Below are 20,126 nucleotides of genomic sequence, written 5' to 3'. Positions count from 1 at the left end.
ACTGAACACATATAAATTGTTGTTGTTGTTGTTGTTGTTGTTGTTGTTGTTGTTGTTGTTGCCTTGAGCCAATCCCCACCTGTCTGCCTTTCAACATTCCACTCATCTAGGAAGTGGCACTGGGTGTTAGCTCCCAGAACTGGGGCTCAAGCCCGGGTAGTGTGTATGGAGGTATTGGTTTGCCCAGATGACAATACAGCATCTCCCTCACCCTCACTGATGTGGTCCAGAGGAAAGCAGAGCAATACATTTGGCCCCAGCTTGGCTGCAGGAGTTGCTGGAAGGAGGCATACAAGGCGCCATCCAACCTTCTTAGGGACTCTACTCTGGATTTGTGTTGGGTTAACTCCTTGGCCCTTTCTTCTCCTGAAGATATCCCAAAAGGCAGTAGAGGTTTAGGATCAGAGCTTTCCTTGCCTTAGATGGGCTACCTTCCCAGGTTGACGAGTGCCATCTGTCCCTCACTTCCCTCTACAGCATGCACAGGAACTGCCTTCTTGAATGTTGGGCACTATGGGTCTCTCGTTTGCTCAATCCACCAGAGCCTGTCATTGCATGCTGAGGAAACTCCTAACTCACTGAATGTTTGAGACCCATTGGCTATCCTCACCTGGTTTAGCCACCCACTCAAAGCTGTTTCCTAGGGTGTGGCTGCTGTCACATGCTGACAGCTTCTAGGAGCCAGAGGTAAGAACTGAGTGCTGGGTGGGGACCAAAGGTGGAAAAACTCCCTCAGAAGGAGCCTGATGTGTCCCCCACCAGAGGTGCTACCCCTCCCCCAACACCCCATACACACAATACCCAGTCTACTACTACTACTACTACTACTCCATGTACAGCAGAGGTTAGAAGATCTTGGGTTTGTGGGATCTACTTTGCTTTGGATTCAAGCCAACCTAGTCCGTCAACCATTTCCAGGTGCAAAATAGTGTCCCATTCAGTTAGATGTACAGTAAGGAACAGTGTGCCTCTTCCGCCCTCTCAATATGTGTTGGAAAGGGGCTGGGCCCCCTCACTGTTGAGGGGGCCTGGCACGGGTCATGCACACGTGATGTCATGTGTGTCGCAGCTTCAACAGCTGGCTCCTCCAGAATGCTCTGCCTTCTCCAGACAACGTGACATCATGCACGCATCATTCATGCACATGACCTCACAAATAGGCCCCCTCAATCTTCAGGGCAACCTGGCGCCTCTGCTCTGAGCACTTGTTCGGCTTGGGAATTTGTGATCAGCATCAGAACCAAGCCAATAAGTCCTTAAACACAAAAACCTGCTCCAGACTTTGCCCCCCCCCCAAACATTCTTTCCCAGCAAACTTATCATTGTTGCTTATTGCTAGACAACAGAAGTCCTTTGCTGATCTACTGCAAATTCCACACATTAAATTTCATTTTGTCCTTTGGATTTGGAACCTTGTCTTCAAGTTTCCAGATACTGTTTTATTGAGATTACACACACACACACACACACACAACATTGCAGAAAATATAAATCTAGTGTCAGCTGCTGGCATTTTTGTAAGTTATCTCCTTTTGCTTTGGCTTCTGCAAGAATCTATGCAAAAGTGCTTCCAAAGATAAATTCATTGTCATGATGATGATAATTTTATTTTTCACTTTATTGCTTTTTAATTTTTTTGTTTTATTGCTTTTTATTGTGAATAACTTTATTCTGTGTTTTATTGCTTCTTTTCAAAAAGAAATCATTTCTTTTATTGCTCCTCCCCGCCAAAATCCCTCTTTCTGGTTTATAGCTATTGTGTTTTATAGACCTAGTATTTTTAGTAGTTGGGTTGCAAGTGTAATTTGTCATATTACCTTTGAGCCTGTCTGAATTTTTACGAAGCCTTTGACCATAAGTGCTAAAAGTTTGACCTGACCGGAAGCAAATTGCCCAGAGATCTCTATTAGTAGATTGAGATTTATCTTCTGCTAACCCGCCCCTCTTGTGAAGATAAGGCCTACCCTTCAAGGAATAACTTTTGGATTGGAGTTCCCCAGCTATGACATGTGTGTGTGTGTGTGTGTGTGAGAGAGAGAGAGAGAGAGAGAGAGAGAGAGAGAGAGAGGGAGAGAGAGGGATTGCTATATGCTGACAAAGGCTTTGGAACGTGACCAGGAAGTGCATTGAAAAGTGTGGGAGGAACAAATGACTAACAGGAGGACTAGCAAACACAGCACAATCAAATCAGAATGCTCATTGTTGTAAAACCACCCTGTAAACAATTCAGAACAAATGCTCAATAATGACTGGATTTAATCTAACCCTCACATATGCTTGCTGCAAGCAACTCAGGATGAATGCTCAATAGATGGGTGATCTATTTATAAGCCCCTAACTACACCGGGACGTGGGTGGCTCTGTGGGTTAAACCACAGAGCCTAGAACTTGCCGATCAGAAGGTTGGCAGTTCGAATCCCCGCGATGGAGTGAGCTCCCGTTGCTCGGTCCCTGCTCCTGCCAACCTAGGAGTTCGAAAGCACGTCAAAGTGCAAGTAGATAAATAGGTACCGCTCTGGCGGGAAGGTAAATGGCATTTCCATGCACTGCTCTGGTTTGCCAGAAGCAGCTTAGTCATGCTGGCCACATGACCCGGAAGCTGTACGCCGGCTCCCTCAGCCAATAAAGCAAGATGAGCACCGCAACCCCAGAGTCAGTCACAACTGGACCTAATGGTCAGGGGTCCCTTTACCTTTAACTGCACCGGGAGGCTGTGGAAGACAGGAGTGCCTGGCGTGCTCTGGTCTATGGGGTCACGAAGAGTCGGACATGACTAAACGACTAAACGACAACAACAAAACTGCACATCTTGTGGCTGCCTATTAACAACATATACTGTAAATGAGGCTCTTTCCCCAGCTAGCAGGGCCACTGTCCTTTTTCTTTCACAAGCTTGCCTGCCATTCAAAACTGTCTTTTTCTCATAAGGTTTTCCGTTCAGACACTCTGGTCACCGGTGCTGAATGGATGTTGCTTTTAGGTGACCATGTGTGGGATCTGCAAAAAGAAAAAAAAGGGGGGGGGAAGGGTTGGGGGCATGGGGGAAGCAGAGTGTTCAAAGAATGACACATGAAACAAGGTCCATGCTGTTGCTGAGAAGCTTCTGAAACACACCATTGTTAACTTCTTACATTCTCAGGCTCCAATCTCCCTTTGATTTGACTGCAGTGAAGAAGAGCGACGATGTCTCTTTTATTCAGAAAGGAGACCTGAGATTGTACTTTGGCTTCTGAGCGAAGGAAGATTGTCAGCTCCTTCTTCAGGGTGGTAATCAGAAGAAAGTGCCATCATGCAATCATAAAGCCATTGTGTTTTGCATAGCCGAGTATGAGAAGCTACTCTAGCATTAAAAATAAAATATGGAGATGGGAAAGAATAGACATTCCGACTTTATAATTCTTCCCAAGGTGAGGGAAGAGAATATATATGATCAGAAGATTTCTTCAACCCAGTTTTGCTATTGTTATGAATGAGGGACTGAAGCAAAGGAACTCCTAAATCTCAAAATGAAATTATTCCATTTCCCTTCCACTCCACAATGAACGTCTGCCTCTCCTTCTCTCTCTGTTGTTCATTAAGTGCTGTTTGGTTTGCCTGTTAAAAAGGGTGCTCTACCAGCAAACATCTGCAACAGTGTTTTTTGAATTGCTGATCCCTCAGGCAGCGGTGGATCTTGGCTTCTCAAATTTCAGTGGCCCCCTGTGCAACGTCAAAATCTGACACACCCACACCCTGCCTTTCGCCTTCTGTTGGACATTCTTGTTGCAGCACCTGCTGTGGTGCCCAGAAGCTCCGCACCCAGTGCGACCAAACTGGTTGCCCTCCCCTAGATCTGCCTTTGCTTCAGGCACATTTTGCCTTCTGAATTAAAAATGGAGGCAAACTTCAAACTCACGTACAGTGGTACCTCGGGGTTACATACACTTCAGGTTACAGACTCCACTAACACAGAAATGGTGCTTCAGGTTAAGAACTTTGCTTCAGGATAAGAACAGAAATCGTGCTCCGGCAGCGCGGTGGCAGCAGGAGGCCCCATTAGCTAAAGTGGTGCTTCAGGTTAAGAACAGACCTCCGGAACGAGTTAAGTACTTAACCCGAGGTACCACTGTATATGCCAACTAGGAACGGAGGGGTGGGGGAATCTGTGCTTTTGTTACAGAAATTATGGGGGGGGGGCACAACTTTAAAGTTAATGTTACAAATATTATGCCTGAATGTATCCTTTCAACTTGACAGCTCCTTTCAACTTACCTAGCTTTAAAAATAATATAAAATCAACTCCTTTGCCAGTTTCCTCCATTCCAAAGCTATTTTCCCATTGAAAGGGACTCCAGGAAGTTCCCAGAGGTGACAATTGCTGAGCTGATTGTTGGCCAAGGAAAGCCTAATCCCATCACCAAACTTGCCAAGGGGCCAGACATACAAAGGAAGTTCTATTGTACTTTGGTGATTTTCTGTAACAGTTTTAGAGCAAACGACTTAATTTGCAATTCCAGGAGTTGTAGAGGGTTGTACCCAAGCTAAGTCCTGCTTGGAGCAGATCCATTGGAATTAATGGACCTAAGTTTGTCAGGTTCATTAATTTCAGTGGGTCTACTCTTAAAAGAGGAGCAACGCTGGATACAATGCAGAGATAATGGAATACAGCTAACCATTGGAAGGCACACTTCTCCCAAATTTTGCAATGCAGCTCCAGGGTTTAAAGAAAGGTGTACAAAAAGGCACATTTTCCAAGAAAATTGATACAAAATGCCTATTTCAGAAGACTGCTGAACCGTATGTATTTGGAGTTCAGTCAAACCTTGGTTCTCGAACAGAATGCGTTCTGGGATTCCCAGAACCGATTCCCGGAACCGTTCGAAAACCAAGGCGCAGCTTCCAATTGGCTGCAGGAGCATCCTGCAGCCAATCAGAAGCCACGTAAGCCATGTTGGACATTCAGCTTCTGAAAATCGTTCGAAAACCGGAACACTAACTTCCGGGTTTCAATTGTTCAGGAGCCAAGGCGTTTGAGATCCAAGGTAGGACTGTATTGTCTTAGCTTGATCACACTCTGGACAGAAGAATGCTTCTGCTCTCAAGACAGACATTCGAGAGCCAGTGTGGTGTAGTGGTTAAGAGCGGTAGTCTCGTAATGTGGTGAACCGGGTTTGTTTCCCTGCTCCTCCACATGCAGCTGCTGGGTGACCTTGGGCTAGTCACACTTCTCTGAAGTTTCTCAGCCTCACTCACCTCACAGAGTGTTTGTTGTGGGGGAGGAAGGGAAAGGAGAATGTTAGCTGCTTTGAGACTCTTTAGGGTAGTGATAAAGCGGGATATCAAATCCAAACTGTTCTTCTCTTCTTCTACTTTAGTCATGAGACAGACCGCAGTTTCTTGACTAAAGTCCCCCCATTCCACTCCACAGATTCTGAGGTGAACACCTTTACCATGCACATGGATTTGCTCTCAAAATTGAGCTTGGTATTAAGCTTCAGCAACACGGTGGCGGTGTCCTCATGTGCCTTAAGACCATAATCCAGGGTCTTTAGTCCTGGCCACCTGCAGCCCTAAACCTTTCCTACAGTGACTTGAACATGATATGGACCACCTCCAGCTCACCACAGGCTCTTTCCCTTTTTTGCCAGCATCCTCCTGTGGCTTTTCTCCTGGTGTAGGTGAAGTTTAACTCAAAGATTCCCTTCTTCCATCCTCAGTTGCATGGTGAGATGGTGAATGGTACATTTTTGCTGCGCTTTTATTGGGTTTCAGAGGTTATTGCATTGTTATTTTCTGTATCACATTGTACTTTTTCTTCTGATTTTATGTCATGCTTCATATTTTTAAATTTTTTGTAAGTGATGCGTCCAACAACTAATAAATTGAATAAGTGGTGGTGATGAATTCACAGATGGAGGGAGATAGTTTCCGCAAAGGGAAAGCCAGAGCCAAAATAGTTTGAAGCAAGAGGGAAAGAGGAGAAGAGAAGCCTCTTACATTGTTTTTCGCTGGTATTAAATACTGATAAATAAAATAAGTTAGGTCCGCCACCCTGGAAGTACCACTCAATGCCAGGTCCTCCCTGTCATTTTTCTTTCCTGCCACTCCTAAAAATGTGGTCAAAATGTTTATCTGAGAAGGTTTGAATCAGGCCAATTAAGAGCCCTGCTAACCATGGGCTATATTTCAGGCCTCATAACTCCCTGTGGAGGAAGCAAGTTTCCCTGAAAAAGTAAATTCTAACACAGGGAAAAAGAATTAATTTAGCATCAGTTAATTTAATCAGAATCTGTCTTTGGCCATTCCAGTCATGGCTGAGTCTTTCTAACAATGTTCTCCAAGGAGGAGGAAAGCAATTTCTAAAGCAAACAAATCAATATTCAGAAGCTACATGGCATTTAGAATGTTATCTACAACAGGAAGGCATTATTAAAACATAAGCAGCATCCCAGCTCAGAGCTTGGATATGCATGTTGAGATTATATTATTCTGTTCAGTGAACTTCTTCCTCAGTCACTCACCTTTCTGGACTCAAAATTAACATTATAAAGACCAAAGAGGTGATCTTTGATGGTTCTGCTCACAAAACAACCCCCTCCCCCCAAAAAACCACTGACTTCCTGAAGGCCCAGAGACAAGCAGAGCTGGAATAAATTTTAACTGAATGCACACATATGTATGTCCAGTTGAGTGCCAGCCTTTTGACACCCATAGACAGAAAGCATCTCTTAATGAGTTCCAGCCACAGTTGCTGAGGCAAAAAGGAGTATCTTGCTAATACAGTGGAAATGAACAGAAACAAGGACAGAAAGGAGGAACTTTTAGTCAGAGGGCCACATTCCCTTTTGGTTGGGGCCAGAGGCAAAAGTTGGAAGTGCAGTAAGCTAGTTTTTACACCCCACCCACCCTTCTCTGTCCTCCATGAGAGCCAGTGTGGTGTAGTGGTTAAGAGCGGTGGACTCGTAATCTGGTGAACCGGGTTCGCTTCCCCGCTCCTCCACATGCAGCTGCTGGGTGACCTTGGGCTAGTCACACTTCTCTGAAGTCTCTCAGCCCCACTCACCTCACAGAGTGTTTGTTGTGGAGGAGGAAGGGAAAGGAGAAAGTTAGCTGCTTTGAGATTCCTTAGGGTAGTGATAAAGCAGGGCATCAAATCCAAACTCCTCCTCCTCCTCCTCCTCCTCCTCCTCCTCTTCTTCTTCTTCCATCCATGCAAGCAAGCGGAATGATAAGAGTTCAAGGACACATTCCAACTGATCCAAAACAACCAAGGCGGGTGTAAAGTAGAGCTGGTGAAAGGCATGGATTGGAGACTCTCTCTATGGAGAGTCCTGAGGACCAGGTATACATACATACATACATACATACATACATACATACATACATACATCAGACCTTCCAAGTCTCCCAGTGAAAAAAAAGAATATGGGTAACAGATAGGGAGCTGTTAACAGAGGTGGAAGGAGAAGTTAAAATAGAGATTTGAATCTCATCAATGAGATTGCAAAAGCATTCTGGGAAATGATTTACAGTGATACCTCGGGTTACAGACGCTTCAGTTTACAGAGGCTTCAGGTTACAGACTCCGCTAATCCAGAAATAGTACCTCGGGTTAAGAACTTTGCTTCAGGATGAGAACAGAACTTGCGTAGTGGCGGCAGGAGGCCCCATTAGCTAAAGTGGTACCTCAGGTTAAGAACAGTTGCAGGTGCATCTTATGGAGCGAAAAATACAGTTGCAGGTGCGTCTTATGGAGTGAAAATTTCCCCCTTCTTTGTACTCATTTCCCATGCCAGACTGACCCCCCCCTTTTTTTTGGAGGGGGGTAAATTTGCAAACCAGTTCACTGTCTTCCAATCTACTTATAAATTGGGGAACTGCAAATTAGGTTGGTTTGCTTTGAAATGCAGTGCAAGCAAACTTGTTTCTTGTCTACTATACAAAAAAGCCTTCCACATGTTAAGGGAATTATGGAACCGAGGTACACATTCTCGAGTCTGTGCCCTTAGAGAAGGTCAAACCAATCCTCATCTCTGTGGGTTATTATTATTATTATTCTACTATCCCCAAATAGTCTAAAAAATGGATGCCTCAGATCTCTACTCTCAGCTGGAAATCTAATTTGAAACTATTTTGCCATCAACATTAGATGGAACTTTAATAAGGTGGAGTGAAACTGCTGGAGTTTTTCATCCCCAGAGGAAGAGCCCATGCTTCTCTTTAAAATCCACCATATGCAGAATAAGCGTGTGTGCTCAGGTAATTAAATCCTCACGACACTTTTGCTCGGCACCAGACTGAATATTGGCTCCAGTGCGTCTGATTGCTGAGCCTCAGCAAAATGGGTTCTCAGAAAAATCAGATGGTTTGGCAAGTGCAGCAGAAAGGGGGGAGGCGGAATAGTTTGCTGGCTCAATGCAAAAATTGTTCAAGTGTTAGCAAATGAAGCTGTTCTCTGCGAACAAATGTTTGGAGCTCAGTAGGAGATCAACCCCTGGGCGGACATGGAATATGCATTTTGAGCTAAATGGGAATATCCTTACTTGGGTTGCCATGGAGGTCAAGGAAAAGGTTTCCCACTCATTAGCAGAAACTGGGGAGAGTGCTGTTGCGTCAGGTTCTGCTTGTGAGCTTCCCACAGGTTGGCCACTATGATCCAGAAGGGTTTTCCTTATACTTTTAAGGAGCAGGTGCTGTTCAAGATTGCCGCTTGGGAACCTGAGAAATCAAACTTCCTGAGGCTCCTGACTCAATGAATTGCCTTGAGAGGCCTTGGAAGCGCCATTTCCCAGGATGCTCAGCAGCAATACATTCTGGGTCCATCATCCTTTTCCACATTGTCTTTTGCCCTTGGCTGTACTTGAGGGACGGTTCCAACAGAAAAACGCTTATGTTCCTGTGGAGATGGCAGTACCGAATCGGTGGCGCATGCCCTGCTGGCTTGCACTCTTTATAAAAACTTGAGGAATGAGGCTATCACCCCTCTTTTACAGTGGTACCTCTGGATGCGAACAGGATCTGTTCTGGAGTCCCATTCGCATCCTGAGTAGAACATAACATGCGACTGTGCGTGAGCAGGTCACGTTTCACCACTTCCGTGCATGCGTGTGACATCATTTTGAGCGTCTGCGTCTGTGCGAGCGGCGAAACTCAAAAGTAACATGCTCTGTTACTTCTGGGTCACTGCAGAGCGCAACCCGAAAATGCTTAACCTGAAGCTACTTCAACCCAAGGTATGACTGTATTGTCCATTCCGGGTCGCCCAGCCACTGCCACAGTGTCCTTTCTCTTGGCAGATGAGCAGGTGACAGCAAAGGTTGCAAGGTTTTTAGCTGGGGCAATCAGAATAAGATCCACTATTTGACTATTGATTCAAAACCCTAAAATGTATTTTATATAACTGACTTTTTATTTCTATTCTTTGTATAGCGTATTGTTGTTTTATTGCTATGGCCGATGGCTGACGCAAATCAAGATTCAGTCATTCATTCCACATTGTCTGTGTTGCCAACTCAGTAACAATTGACAATGCAGATATGAGATTTGCCACCAAAATCTAGAAAATAACGGCAACTGCTATCTCTTTTTGACTTTTTGTTCTTAATGAAAAAGCTATTGCTAATCTCCCGTTTCCCTCCCGTGGTAGGTTTGCAAAAAAGCAAAAACAAAAACACCGTGTATAATTTTGATTGCACAAATGGATATAAAGAGAGTGAGATGAATTATAGTAAGAGAGAGCAAATGAAATCTAAGTGCTGTGACAGGCAGCTGGAAAGCAGGACTGGTTTGGAGATGTGATGCCAGAAAGGGAATCATAAAACCCACCCATCCTTCATTTGAGCATCAAGAAACATCTGCTGGCTTCTCACTCATTTCTCAAGAGCATCTACTCCTGGGGTGGGGAGGAAACAGTTCTCCCTTGATGTCTTGCAGAGATCGGATCAGATAAGGGGAGGGGGAGAGGAAAGACTATCCTCAGACTTAGTTTTGTTGAAGGGCAGTTTATGCAACTTCTGTTCGATACATAGGGTTGCCTCCAGTGCTCAGAGTCATCAAAATTAATGAGCATGACTAACTGGGGCTCTTTCATTCCAGCAGGTGGGCTCAGAGTAAAACCTCGCTGGCTACAACCCATTTATGTTAGGATTGCTGGAGTTAACCACTTTGCCAAAATTGAGGGAGGTGATGGTATTTAGAGCAGCTGGGTGTTTCTGATGAAAGAAAACTGAGCTGAATCCCAAAAATAAAGGTTGCCAATTTATTTCTTATAAATTGGGCTGCCATTTTGCAAAGAAAGGTCACCGATTTTCTTTGTTTACAATCTTTCAAACCTATCAACACTTTTGCATATCAGATTTTATATTCACCATCACAAAGATTTCTGTGAACTTACATTTTTGAAAATTGGTTCCCAAACAAAATAAAACCATGACATCCCCCCCCAACATCTTTTTGCATATTCTGATGGCATAGTTTTTCGTTTCATCTAGACAGAGAAGCTATGGCTACCACTTTAGGAACAAGTTCAATATCCTGGTTTGTTCCAAACTTGTTAGCCACAATTCCTCAGTTTGGAAGAAATTGGGAACACAGACTGCTTCTTGACTTGCTATTTTTAAGTGGAATTCAGTCGCAGTATGGCAAGCTCGGTTGTGCAATTAAAGTTGACTTGGAGTCCTTGAACAACAAAGCTGCCCTCCTGCCCAAATCTTTTTGTGATAAGGAAAGTGATGGGTGTCATGGTGCTGTCAGTGGTTCCTGGCTGGTTGCCCAGGAAAGTATAATGACAAGGAAAAGTTTCTCACAGTCCTTTTTTATTTCAGTCTTTACAGAGAGAGGTTATAGAACCCAGCCTCTTGGATAATGGCGTTGTGCCAAATGAATCTCCACCCCCCAATCTCTCCCAGTCCCTCATTCATCATTTTCATCATCTCCTCTATGAGCGCTGCTACATGCCCTCTGTCGTCAAGCTCTTTGCTCTCCTACTTTTAAGGCTCACCGGGTTCTGGGAGATGGAAGGTCTGGGATGCTTTCTAATGACAACACGTCAGCCAGGTGTTGCTCTGGCTCTCCCATGATTTTCCACCTTCCCCCCTCATCTGCCTCTCAGCTGCAACCTCCCTCAAACCCCTGTTGTAAATCTGTTCTGTCTTCCTCTTCCCTGGGTCAGGATGGACAGTGGCGTTGCAAGGTGGGCGAGGGGCAGTGTGCCCCAGGTGCCATGTATTGGGGGGGAGTGACAAGAAGGCATCCTTTGGGGGGGATTGCCCCCCCAGACGTGGCGGCGCAAGCAGCCATCGCACCGCCACAGCATGTGGTGGATCCTCCGTTCGCGGCTGCAGCTGTGAGCAGAGGATCCTGCCACCGACCGTATGGCGTTCAAGCAGGACCGCCGGCAAACCGCTATGTACAACGCATGTGCAGTGTCGCACACATGCGCTGTACATAGCAACGCTGCACATACACCCTATGTAGCAACGCCACGCATGCGTCATACGTAGCATCACAACATGTGCGCAGCTGGCAGTTTGCCCCGTCCTGGATGTTGGTTAGCCTTCGTTCACCCCTGAGGATGGGGAGGTGGTCTCCACTATTCCTCCATAAACAGATTGTCTGAAAGCAATTGTGGACTAATGAGCTTGACCACATTGATTATGAATCTGCCACTGCTCTGACTGTTCCAGCCCTCTCCTGGTTCTGGAAGATGGGGTTGGGGAGGAGATTTTGTGGCAGCAGGAGGGGGAGACACCCATGTCTCTTCACCAACCTGACTCATCTCTGCCTCTTGGCCTCCTGCCTCCTGCTCACCAGCTTCATCTTCTGCCTCTGATTCTGGACTTCTTTCTGCCAGGTCTCACTAAGCTTTTGACACCTCCTCTTTCCGTTTTTCTCCTTCTGACCCACTACCACTCCCCAGGCTATGAGCCTTCTTCCCTTGAGGGTTCCTCCAACCATTTCTCTTCATCCAACCCAGGGCCAGATTTAGGTGTGATGAGGCCCTAAGCTACTGAAGTTAATGGAGCCCTTTATATGTCCAGTTGTCCTTTTTCAACAACAAATTGTCACTGTTTTTTGTGTTGAATATATGCTATATGGTAATTTATGGACCTAATAGGTATCTAAAGCCATTGACACATAACAAAATACGTATTTTATCAAAGTAATTGTTGAACTGAAATACAATTAAGAAGTATATTAATAGTGAAATACAATTAAAAAGAAGTATATTAATATTGAAATAATTATTAAGCTCTAAATGTACATTTTATTTTATTTGTTTTTTATCTTATATTTTGGAAATGTACATCTGGTTGTTTTTTCTCCTTTAATTTTTTTTTTTTGGGGGGGTCCCCAAGAGATTGGGGCCCTAAGCTATAGCTTGTTTAGCTTATATGTAAATCCGGCACTGGTCCAACCAGTCCCTGACATTGAATGACTTGGAATGGCTCCCTTTTGTTATGTACTGAGTTGAATAGGATCCAAACTGCAGCAGTCTGATTGGTCCTAGAACAATAGGATTCAGAATGCAGCAGTCTGATTGGTCCTAGAACAATGCAGCAGTATGATTGGTTGGCAGGAACCACCCAATCCTGCTCCAGATAGAAGTGAATCCACAACCTGATTGGCTTACAGTAGAATTCCGGAATTAGCCAATCATGTGCAGACCATTGTGTAAATAATGTATATAAAGCAGATACTGTGAGGGGACTTCCATTCATTCCTCCTCACCACTATGAGCTGAATAAAGAGCATGAAATCACTTTGCGACTCTGAGTATATTTCACCTTTATATGATGGAATCTCTCCTCAGCCTTTCGAAAGAGTGGGAAAGGGAGAGCATAAGTTCTGAGGAAGTTTGAATTTGGATGGCATCAGATGGAGCCTTAAGAAGAGGAGACTGAAGTGCCAAAGCTTCCTAGAGAGTTGTGATGTTCCTACCCTCCTACTTCTGGGACGTAGGAGCCTGGGTGTTGATGTTGGGTAGGATGTGAAAAGAGGGCTTTGTTGGCAAAGCTCACTTGATGAGCCCCTATCTCTCAGTCTGGCCAATCTCACATGCGGATAACATTGAAGTGAGTGGAAAAACTCCGCATGCTGTCAAGTGGAATAAAGGTTGGCTATACGCTCAATAAATAGACCTTTGCTTCTGCTGTGCTCTGCTCTCACATTAAGAAATAAATGAATATTATGCAGATAACTTAAATCTCCTCTGCCTGGGACCTCCCATCTCTTGTCAGGGGGGAAAGGACTGGTGCAAAGCAATATCAAATCAGTATCAAATTTAAAATCAGAAGCCCCACAGCAGGGGGGTGATTGTGTCATTATCCTGTCCCATCCCATGCTGTTTCAATCTGCAGCTGTCTTAAAGTACATTATGCCCCATTCATAGAATCGTGGAATTGGAAGGGACTTCTAGGGTCATCTAATCCAACCCCCTGAAATGCAGGAATCACAGCTAAAGAACCCCCTACAGATGGCCATCCAAGTTCTGTCTAAAAAGCTCTGATGATGAAGAGTTCATCACCTTCTGAGGCTATCTTGTCAAACAGCTCTTGCCACCAGAAAGCCTTTCCTGAAGTTTAATCGGAACCTCTGTTATTGTCATTTGAATCCACTGGTTCATTTCCTACCCTGCGGAGCAGTAGGAAAGATGCTTCAGATCTTTGAAGATGGCTATCACATCACCTCTTCTCCAGGCTAAGCATAGCCGACTCCCTCAACCATGCCTCATAAGGCTTGATTTCCAGACCCTTTATTATCTTGGTGCTTTCTGAAGGATAATTCTGGGCAGCAACAGTTGGGTCTGGTGAGACAGAAGGCAAGGAGAAGCCAACAATGAAGTCAGAACCAATGAGAGGCAGAGGCAATGAATACTTTTCTCCTCATCCTCCGCCCCACTGCTGAGTTCTACAAGGGCAACACGGAGAGGAGGAAGGAGGAGGAAGCTGACAAGCCAATGCCAGCCCCTGGACTGGCAATAAATAGGAAGGCAGGCAGGTGAGGTCCAGATGAGGTTTGTGGAACCGTGCTCCAGTGCACCAGCCTCTGCTGATGCTGGGGAAATCCTCGGAAAACCCACACAAGGCAGTCCCCCCGCAACACGCCCACCCACCCCAGCCATAGAATAATTCTAGAGTACTTATGGGATATAAGGGCCCCTGACAGTTAAGTCCAGTCGCAGATGACTCTGGGGTTGCGGTGCTCATCTCGCTTTCACTAGTGGAGGAACGGGGGTACGGAGGGAGTGGACCACCCCCGGCAGCACTATTCCAGTAGGGTGCCATCACAGTGCCCCCCTGGACATGCACTACCCCCCCACGCACCGGGTGCCACGTCCCCACAGGCGACATGCCATGCACCCAGAACACAAGTCACATCCCTGTGGGCAGTGCGCCACTCCCCCGCCTGCTCTCCGCCCCCGGTAGCGAAGCATACAGCTTCGCCACTGCTTGCTTTGCAGGCCAAGGGAGCTGGTGTTTGTCCACAGACAGTTTTTGCAGGTCATGTGGCCAGCATGACTATGCCGCTCCTGGAGCAATGGAACACCAAAACCAGAGCAGTGCATGGAAACGCCATTTACCTTCCCGTCGGAGCGGTACCTATTTATTTATTTGCACTTTTTGGCGTGCTTTCGAACTGCTAGGTTGGCAGGAGCTGGGACCAAGCAATGGGAGCTCACCCCATCATGGGGATTCAAACTGCAGACCTTCTGATCGGCAAGCCCAAGAGGCTCAGTGGTTTAGACCACAGCACCACCTGCGTCCCTTTATGGGTTATAGAGAGAGCTATTATGCATCTTCCTTTGTTTTTAATACTGTAAAACTGCTAGGAGGAGTGCCAAAGCCTGGCTTCTGCCACACCTGGTTAAAATGCTTTCATAATGACTCAGGAAGTTATGGTATGCAGCTTCCTATGTAATGATGTGGTTGTTTGCCTGGCTGGAGGATGGAGAAAGGTATGTGAGTGTAATACAGAGCTGCAATTCCCATTCATTGCTCCACCTACTTTTGCCTCTCCCCCCCCCAAGTCATTATATGTCTCCCTGCTCTTCCTAAGCCTCTCTGTTTATCTCTCCCTGCACCATATATAGTTTTTGTTCAGATTACTGGTCATATATTATCAGTTTCTTTTCTCTCTGGATTCCCCTGTGTTATTTGGGTAATTCTGCTATCAAAGGTAAAATAACAGTGCCTCTGCCCTCCAGATTATTCTAGGCCATAGGAAATTGCCTTATACTGTGTCAGATCCATCTAGGTCAGTATTGTTTACACAGACCGGCAACAGCTCTCTCCAGGGTTTCAGGCAGGGGACACCCCCACCTTTACTTGGAGATGCTGGCATTTGAGATTTCTGCATGCAAGGCATGTGCTGTACCGCTGAGCTAGGCCCTTCTGCCTTGTCCTCCAACTGTTCCACACAACAAACTCCATATATCACTTATTGCCCTTTGTGCATAATTCTTTGATAATCCCACCTCACTGGAGAGCCCTCTTCCCCACAGGACTTTCAGGGACTCTATTGTGGAAGATTCTAAAACCACACAGAGTAAGGGCTGAATTGCAGTGGTAGAGCACTTGCACCCAGAAGGAGCAACAGAGCGTGTTTGGATAGTGCCCAGGGTGGGTTTGTGTGTGTGCCCACCTGCCCCTGGGGTGGGGTGAGGGTGAAGGACAAATGGAGCCCATCACTGCTTACCCCTCCCCCAAAATGCACCCAGGGCAATGTGCCCATCAGCCGACTCCCGCCATGCTATGCACCTGCAGGAAGGTCCCAGTTTTAGTCCTCAGCATCTCTAGGTAGGATGGTAAATATCTCCAGTGTAAAACCCTGGGGTGCTACTGCCAGTCACTGTAGACAATACTGAGCTGTGTGGACCAATTTTGAGAGCCTTGGTAGAAGAAAACTTCTCGTGTTCCTTAATTTTGGCATATTACCGATGCACTCCAACATTACCTTGGGGTAGGAATGGGCTTCTATGAACAACTACTAGATCATACAAAGGTGTGTATCTGGAAAGAATCAATCAACAATCATTAAACCATGAATGCAGAGCTCATGGTCCTCAAGACCTCGTTGGACTCCAGCTCCCATCATCTATGACAACTGGACAGGCTGGCTGGGGATGATGGGAATTGGAGTCCAACAACATCTGAAGGGGTCACAGTCTCTCCATCCCTGGTTTAGATATTGGACTGTTAAGACAGTAAGTGTGTGCGCTAAGTGTGGTGTTGTGGCTAGAGTTGGACTTGGGAGACTTGAGGTCAAATAACTCAGCTGGAAAGATCATCGCATGGCTTGGGGCTTGCTGCTCTTTTTCAGCCTGAATTACCTTATGGTGTAGTTGTGATGATAAAACAGAGAGTCTGTTGACTAACAGGTCACCTTTGTTTTCTCTGCTGCCCTGTTGGCACTACATAAAGACAAAGACATTCTATTTTTAAAAATGAAGGGGGGGGGAGGAGGAAAGTTTCAGAGCAGGAGAGCAGGTTCCCTAGCTGTGATGTGAACCTAAATTGGTTTCAGAGCTGTGGTTTGAACGAGAACAGTATTAGTCTGCAAACTGAATGCTGGCTCACCTTCCCAACATGGTAAGATTGTCCAATTTAAGCTTATTTTTATAAGGCTACACATCAGGGGTCAGCATACTTTTTCAGCAGGGTCCACTGTCCCTCAGACGTTGTGGGGGGGGCAGACTATATTTTGAAAAAAATAATGAACGAATAACCATGCCCTACAAATAACTCAGAAATGCATTTTAAATAAAAGCACACATTCTACTCATGTAAAAACATGCTGATTCTCGGACCGTCCGCAGGCTGGATTGAGAAGGTGATTGGGCCAGATCTGGCCCCCGGGCCTTAGTTTGCCTACCCATGCTGCACATAGCCTTATAAAGTTTCCCACTTCGAACACCCATCTTTTCCTGGCTCTGGGGATGAGAGGACCTGTGGCAAAAATGCAACCTATTGGTGGGTCCTCTCCCACTTCTGATGCCTGCCCTGCCCTTCGTTTTAAAGTGTCTTCTAACACCCCACAATACCTTTTTGGATTCCCACCCCAAGCCCTGGAAGTTGATTTATTCTGAAGCATTGTGAGAGGAGGAAGCAGAAAGATGGTTTCTACTACCAAACATGGCACCAGTCTCTTGTACCATACTCTACAATGACTTGGGTTGCATTCACACTATAAATTCCATTTTAACCATTACGGAGGATCCTGGGAGCTGTAGTTTGTTAAGAGCGCTGTTCTCACAGAGCTACAGTTCCCAGCACCCTTAACAATCCAAGGATTGTCTGTGAGTATTGTTTGTTCCTTATATGATATCGGGATTTGTGGTTTCCAGCAATTACATATAAAACCATGCAGTTAAAAATATAAAGGAGTTAAAAATAGAAATCAGCCAACTATTATGGAAAAAGGCATTCTTAATTATTAAATAAAGTGGTATAATAGTGTTTTAAATATATGGTGTGCGTGTGACCTTCATATTCAGGACTGTGGGAATGAAACGGGGAAGGCAGCCAGAAGCTGCTCACTGGGGGGGGGGGAGCAGTAAAATAAAAATGGTGCCCAAGGCAGACATTTGGGGTGTGGCCTCACAGAGCACTGGCAGCTATTGCAGTACAGTGGTGCCTCGCAAGACGAAATTAATCCGTTCCGCGAGTGTCTTCGTCTAGCGGTTTTTTCGTCTTGCGAAGCAACCCTATTAGCGGTTTAGCGGCTATTAAAGGCTTAGCGGCTTAGCGGCTTAGCTGCTAAAAGGCTATTAGCGGCTTAGCGGCTTAGAAAAAGGGGGGGAGAGCGAAAAAAAATCTCAACTCGCAAGACATTTTCGTCTTGCGAAGCAAGCCCATAGGGAAATTCGTCCTGCGAAGCAACTCAAAAACGGAAAACCCTTTCGTCTAGCGGGTTTTCCGTCTTGCGAGGCATTCGTTTTGCGGGGCACCACTGTATGCAGTGGGCCTGGCCTTTGCCCTATTCAATACAAAAATGCAGGTGTTTAAAAAGCACAAATCTGCTCTTGAGACTGGTGGATTCCCCCCCCCCTCCTGAATTTGCTTCCGGATGAATGGACCAGCCCCACTGTTCTAAGAATGCCCCATCTGTTCCCTCTCTCTCTCCCCCCCCCCCCAGATTAATTAAGAACAATTAAACTGAGACTCCAAGGCAAACACTCTGGAAACATTAGATTTTCTTTTCTTTTCTTTCTTTTGCAGTGTAATTTATTTACAGAGTATTTTGCCGTCGTCGTCGATGTTATTGTTCAGAATAGTTACTCAGACATGCTGAAGAGGTGGGATTTCCCCAGTCCGCTTGGATAGGAAGTACAGTAGAAAAGGCACACGGTTCTGTTCACCATAAGAGTTGTGCATCAGTCAGCAACTTAAAGCTAACAGATCCTTCTGCCGTGGGACCTTCTTCAATGAGGCACGAGACTGATCTGTCCTGCAAACCTGACCCAAATATGGCTGCCCTCCTGTTTCCTCCCAGAAAGTGGACGCAAAGTCTGGCTTATGTGGTTCCTCTCCGACTGAGTCCCAAAAAAGCAGAAATCTTGCACGAGTCTTTCTGGGGCATCCATTGTTATGAGGATAGGCTCAGCTCTCACCAAGGTGGTAAACCTTTGCTAGGACTATGAAACTTCAGACTCACGTGATTGAAAGTTCCTCCTTAGGAACTTAGAATTTAGTGAACTTAGAAAAGAGCATATCAAAGAGACGAGTTTTTCCCTGACATGCTGGTTTTCTATATGCAGGGGTTTCTTTTCCTTAATGGAGAGGTGATTGTATCATGTGCGCCTACAAGCCCTAGTCTGAAATGATACGGTCTAGGTACAGGTGTATCACTTCCGTGGCCTTAGGTGGAATGCCAGTCTCCATCTTTCCTTTCTTTAAAAAAATAAAAGAACATGTGCCCAGCAGTAAACCTTCTCCTTCAATGAGCTGTCTTCTTCTCATCACAATAGTCCTCTTTAACCTGAATCTCTTGGAGGGGCGCCCACGTACTGGTCAAAGGACTCCAGAAGAGTAAGCATCTTCCCAGCTCTGAATCAATGCCGGCCATGCTTGATCCAGTTTCTGATCATCCATTTTTGCCCCGAGCATCTTTGTACGACTAATCGGAGCCCAAAGTTGGCATCCTTTGACATCTCTACTTCTAGACACCGGCCAGTGTCTCGGCTGATGATTGGGCCGTTCTGTAGGGGTGAAAGAAACGAATACACAATAAGACACAAACCAGAAAATATAATCAATAATCAACAACAACAATAATAATAATAATTTATTTGTACCCTGCCCATCTGGCTGGGTTTCCCCAGCCACTCTGGGTGGCTTCCAACAGAATATTAAAATACAATAGTCTATTAAACATTAAAAGCTTCTCTAATCAAGAAGGAATGGGACTCTCTGAATGAATATTTTGAAAGGCAAGGTTCAAGGGTAGAAATCTGGCTGTGTTTAGAATGATCTCGTGAATGGAAAGAAAAATGTAAATACATATATAGACATATTAAGATAAGAATAATAATGAAATAAAGATAGGCATATCAAGTATGAAAGGGAGGGTTGTGAGATAGGTGGAAGTCAATTATTTATCACCTATGATTTATGTAAAAAAGGTGTTAATGGTTTTTCTAAAGTATTTTTTCTTTAACCATTCTTCTATTTTCTATTTCTTTTCTACTTTCTCTCTTCACTTTCATTATTCTTTCTTTCTTTCTTTCTTTCTTTCTTTCTTTCTTTCTTTCTTTCTTTCTTTCTTTCTTCATCTTTTCTTTTATACTTTGCTTTATTTGTTATTGTATTTTTACGTATGCTTTGTTTCAATGTAGTTACTTTGCAATAATAAATAAACAAACAAATAAATAAACAAACAAATACTGAAAACCGATATATGGTGGACTTGGGGAAACAGATCAAGGCCTTAGAGAAATGGCAGAGGGTTAGGGAAATGATTCATAATGAATTGAAAAAAAATGTTTACAAGTACTTCTCAAAAAAACAAAACAAAACAGAATCCATTTTGTTGGGGATAATTCAGACAGAAATTCCCAGGTGTCAAAAAAGGTTATTTATGTATGCCACTACTGCAACCTGTGTTTTGTTAGCCCAGAAATGGAAAACGAGTGAAATCTCAGCTAAAGA

The 20,126-nt window shown here is 45.0% G+C and overlaps 1 protein-coding gene and 1 long non-coding RNA gene across 3 annotated transcripts in view; one reads left to right on the top strand and one right to left on the bottom strand.

Annotated features, from left to right (window-relative positions):
- LOC310693994 overlaps positions 1-17,758 on the top strand; it is a 33,850-nt gene extending 16,092 nt beyond the window's left edge. Inside the window, exon 2 of the long non-coding RNA XR_014519462.1 lies at positions 17,603-17,758. This is a non-coding gene — a long non-coding RNA (uncharacterized lncRNA). The remainder of the gene's footprint in view (positions 1-17,602) is intronic.
- A 744-nt stretch (positions 17,759-18,502) lies between these two features.
- The window catches only part of GALNT9 (polypeptide N-acetylgalactosaminyltransferase 9), a 199,451-nt gene continuing 197,827 nt past the window's right edge, over positions 18,503-20,126 (bottom strand). For both annotated transcript variants that reach the window (XM_083476454.1, XM_083476455.1), the window contains one exon: positions 18,503-19,177. In XM_083476454.1, the coding sequence (XP_083332580.1) occupies positions 19,031-19,177 (147 nt within the window). In that variant the 3' untranslated portion in view covers positions 18,503-19,030. The remainder of the gene's footprint in view (positions 19,178-20,126) is intronic.

The sequence above is a fragment of the Podarcis liolepis genome (assembly GCF_965112155.1).
Source record: "Podarcis liolepis genome assembly, chromosome: 15".
NCBI classification, from domain to species: domain Eukaryota; kingdom Metazoa; phylum Chordata; class Lepidosauria; order Squamata; family Lacertidae; genus Podarcis; species Podarcis liolepis.
Note: the sequence above shows the minus strand (reverse complement) of the source record. Positions and strands in the feature narration are given on the sequence as shown.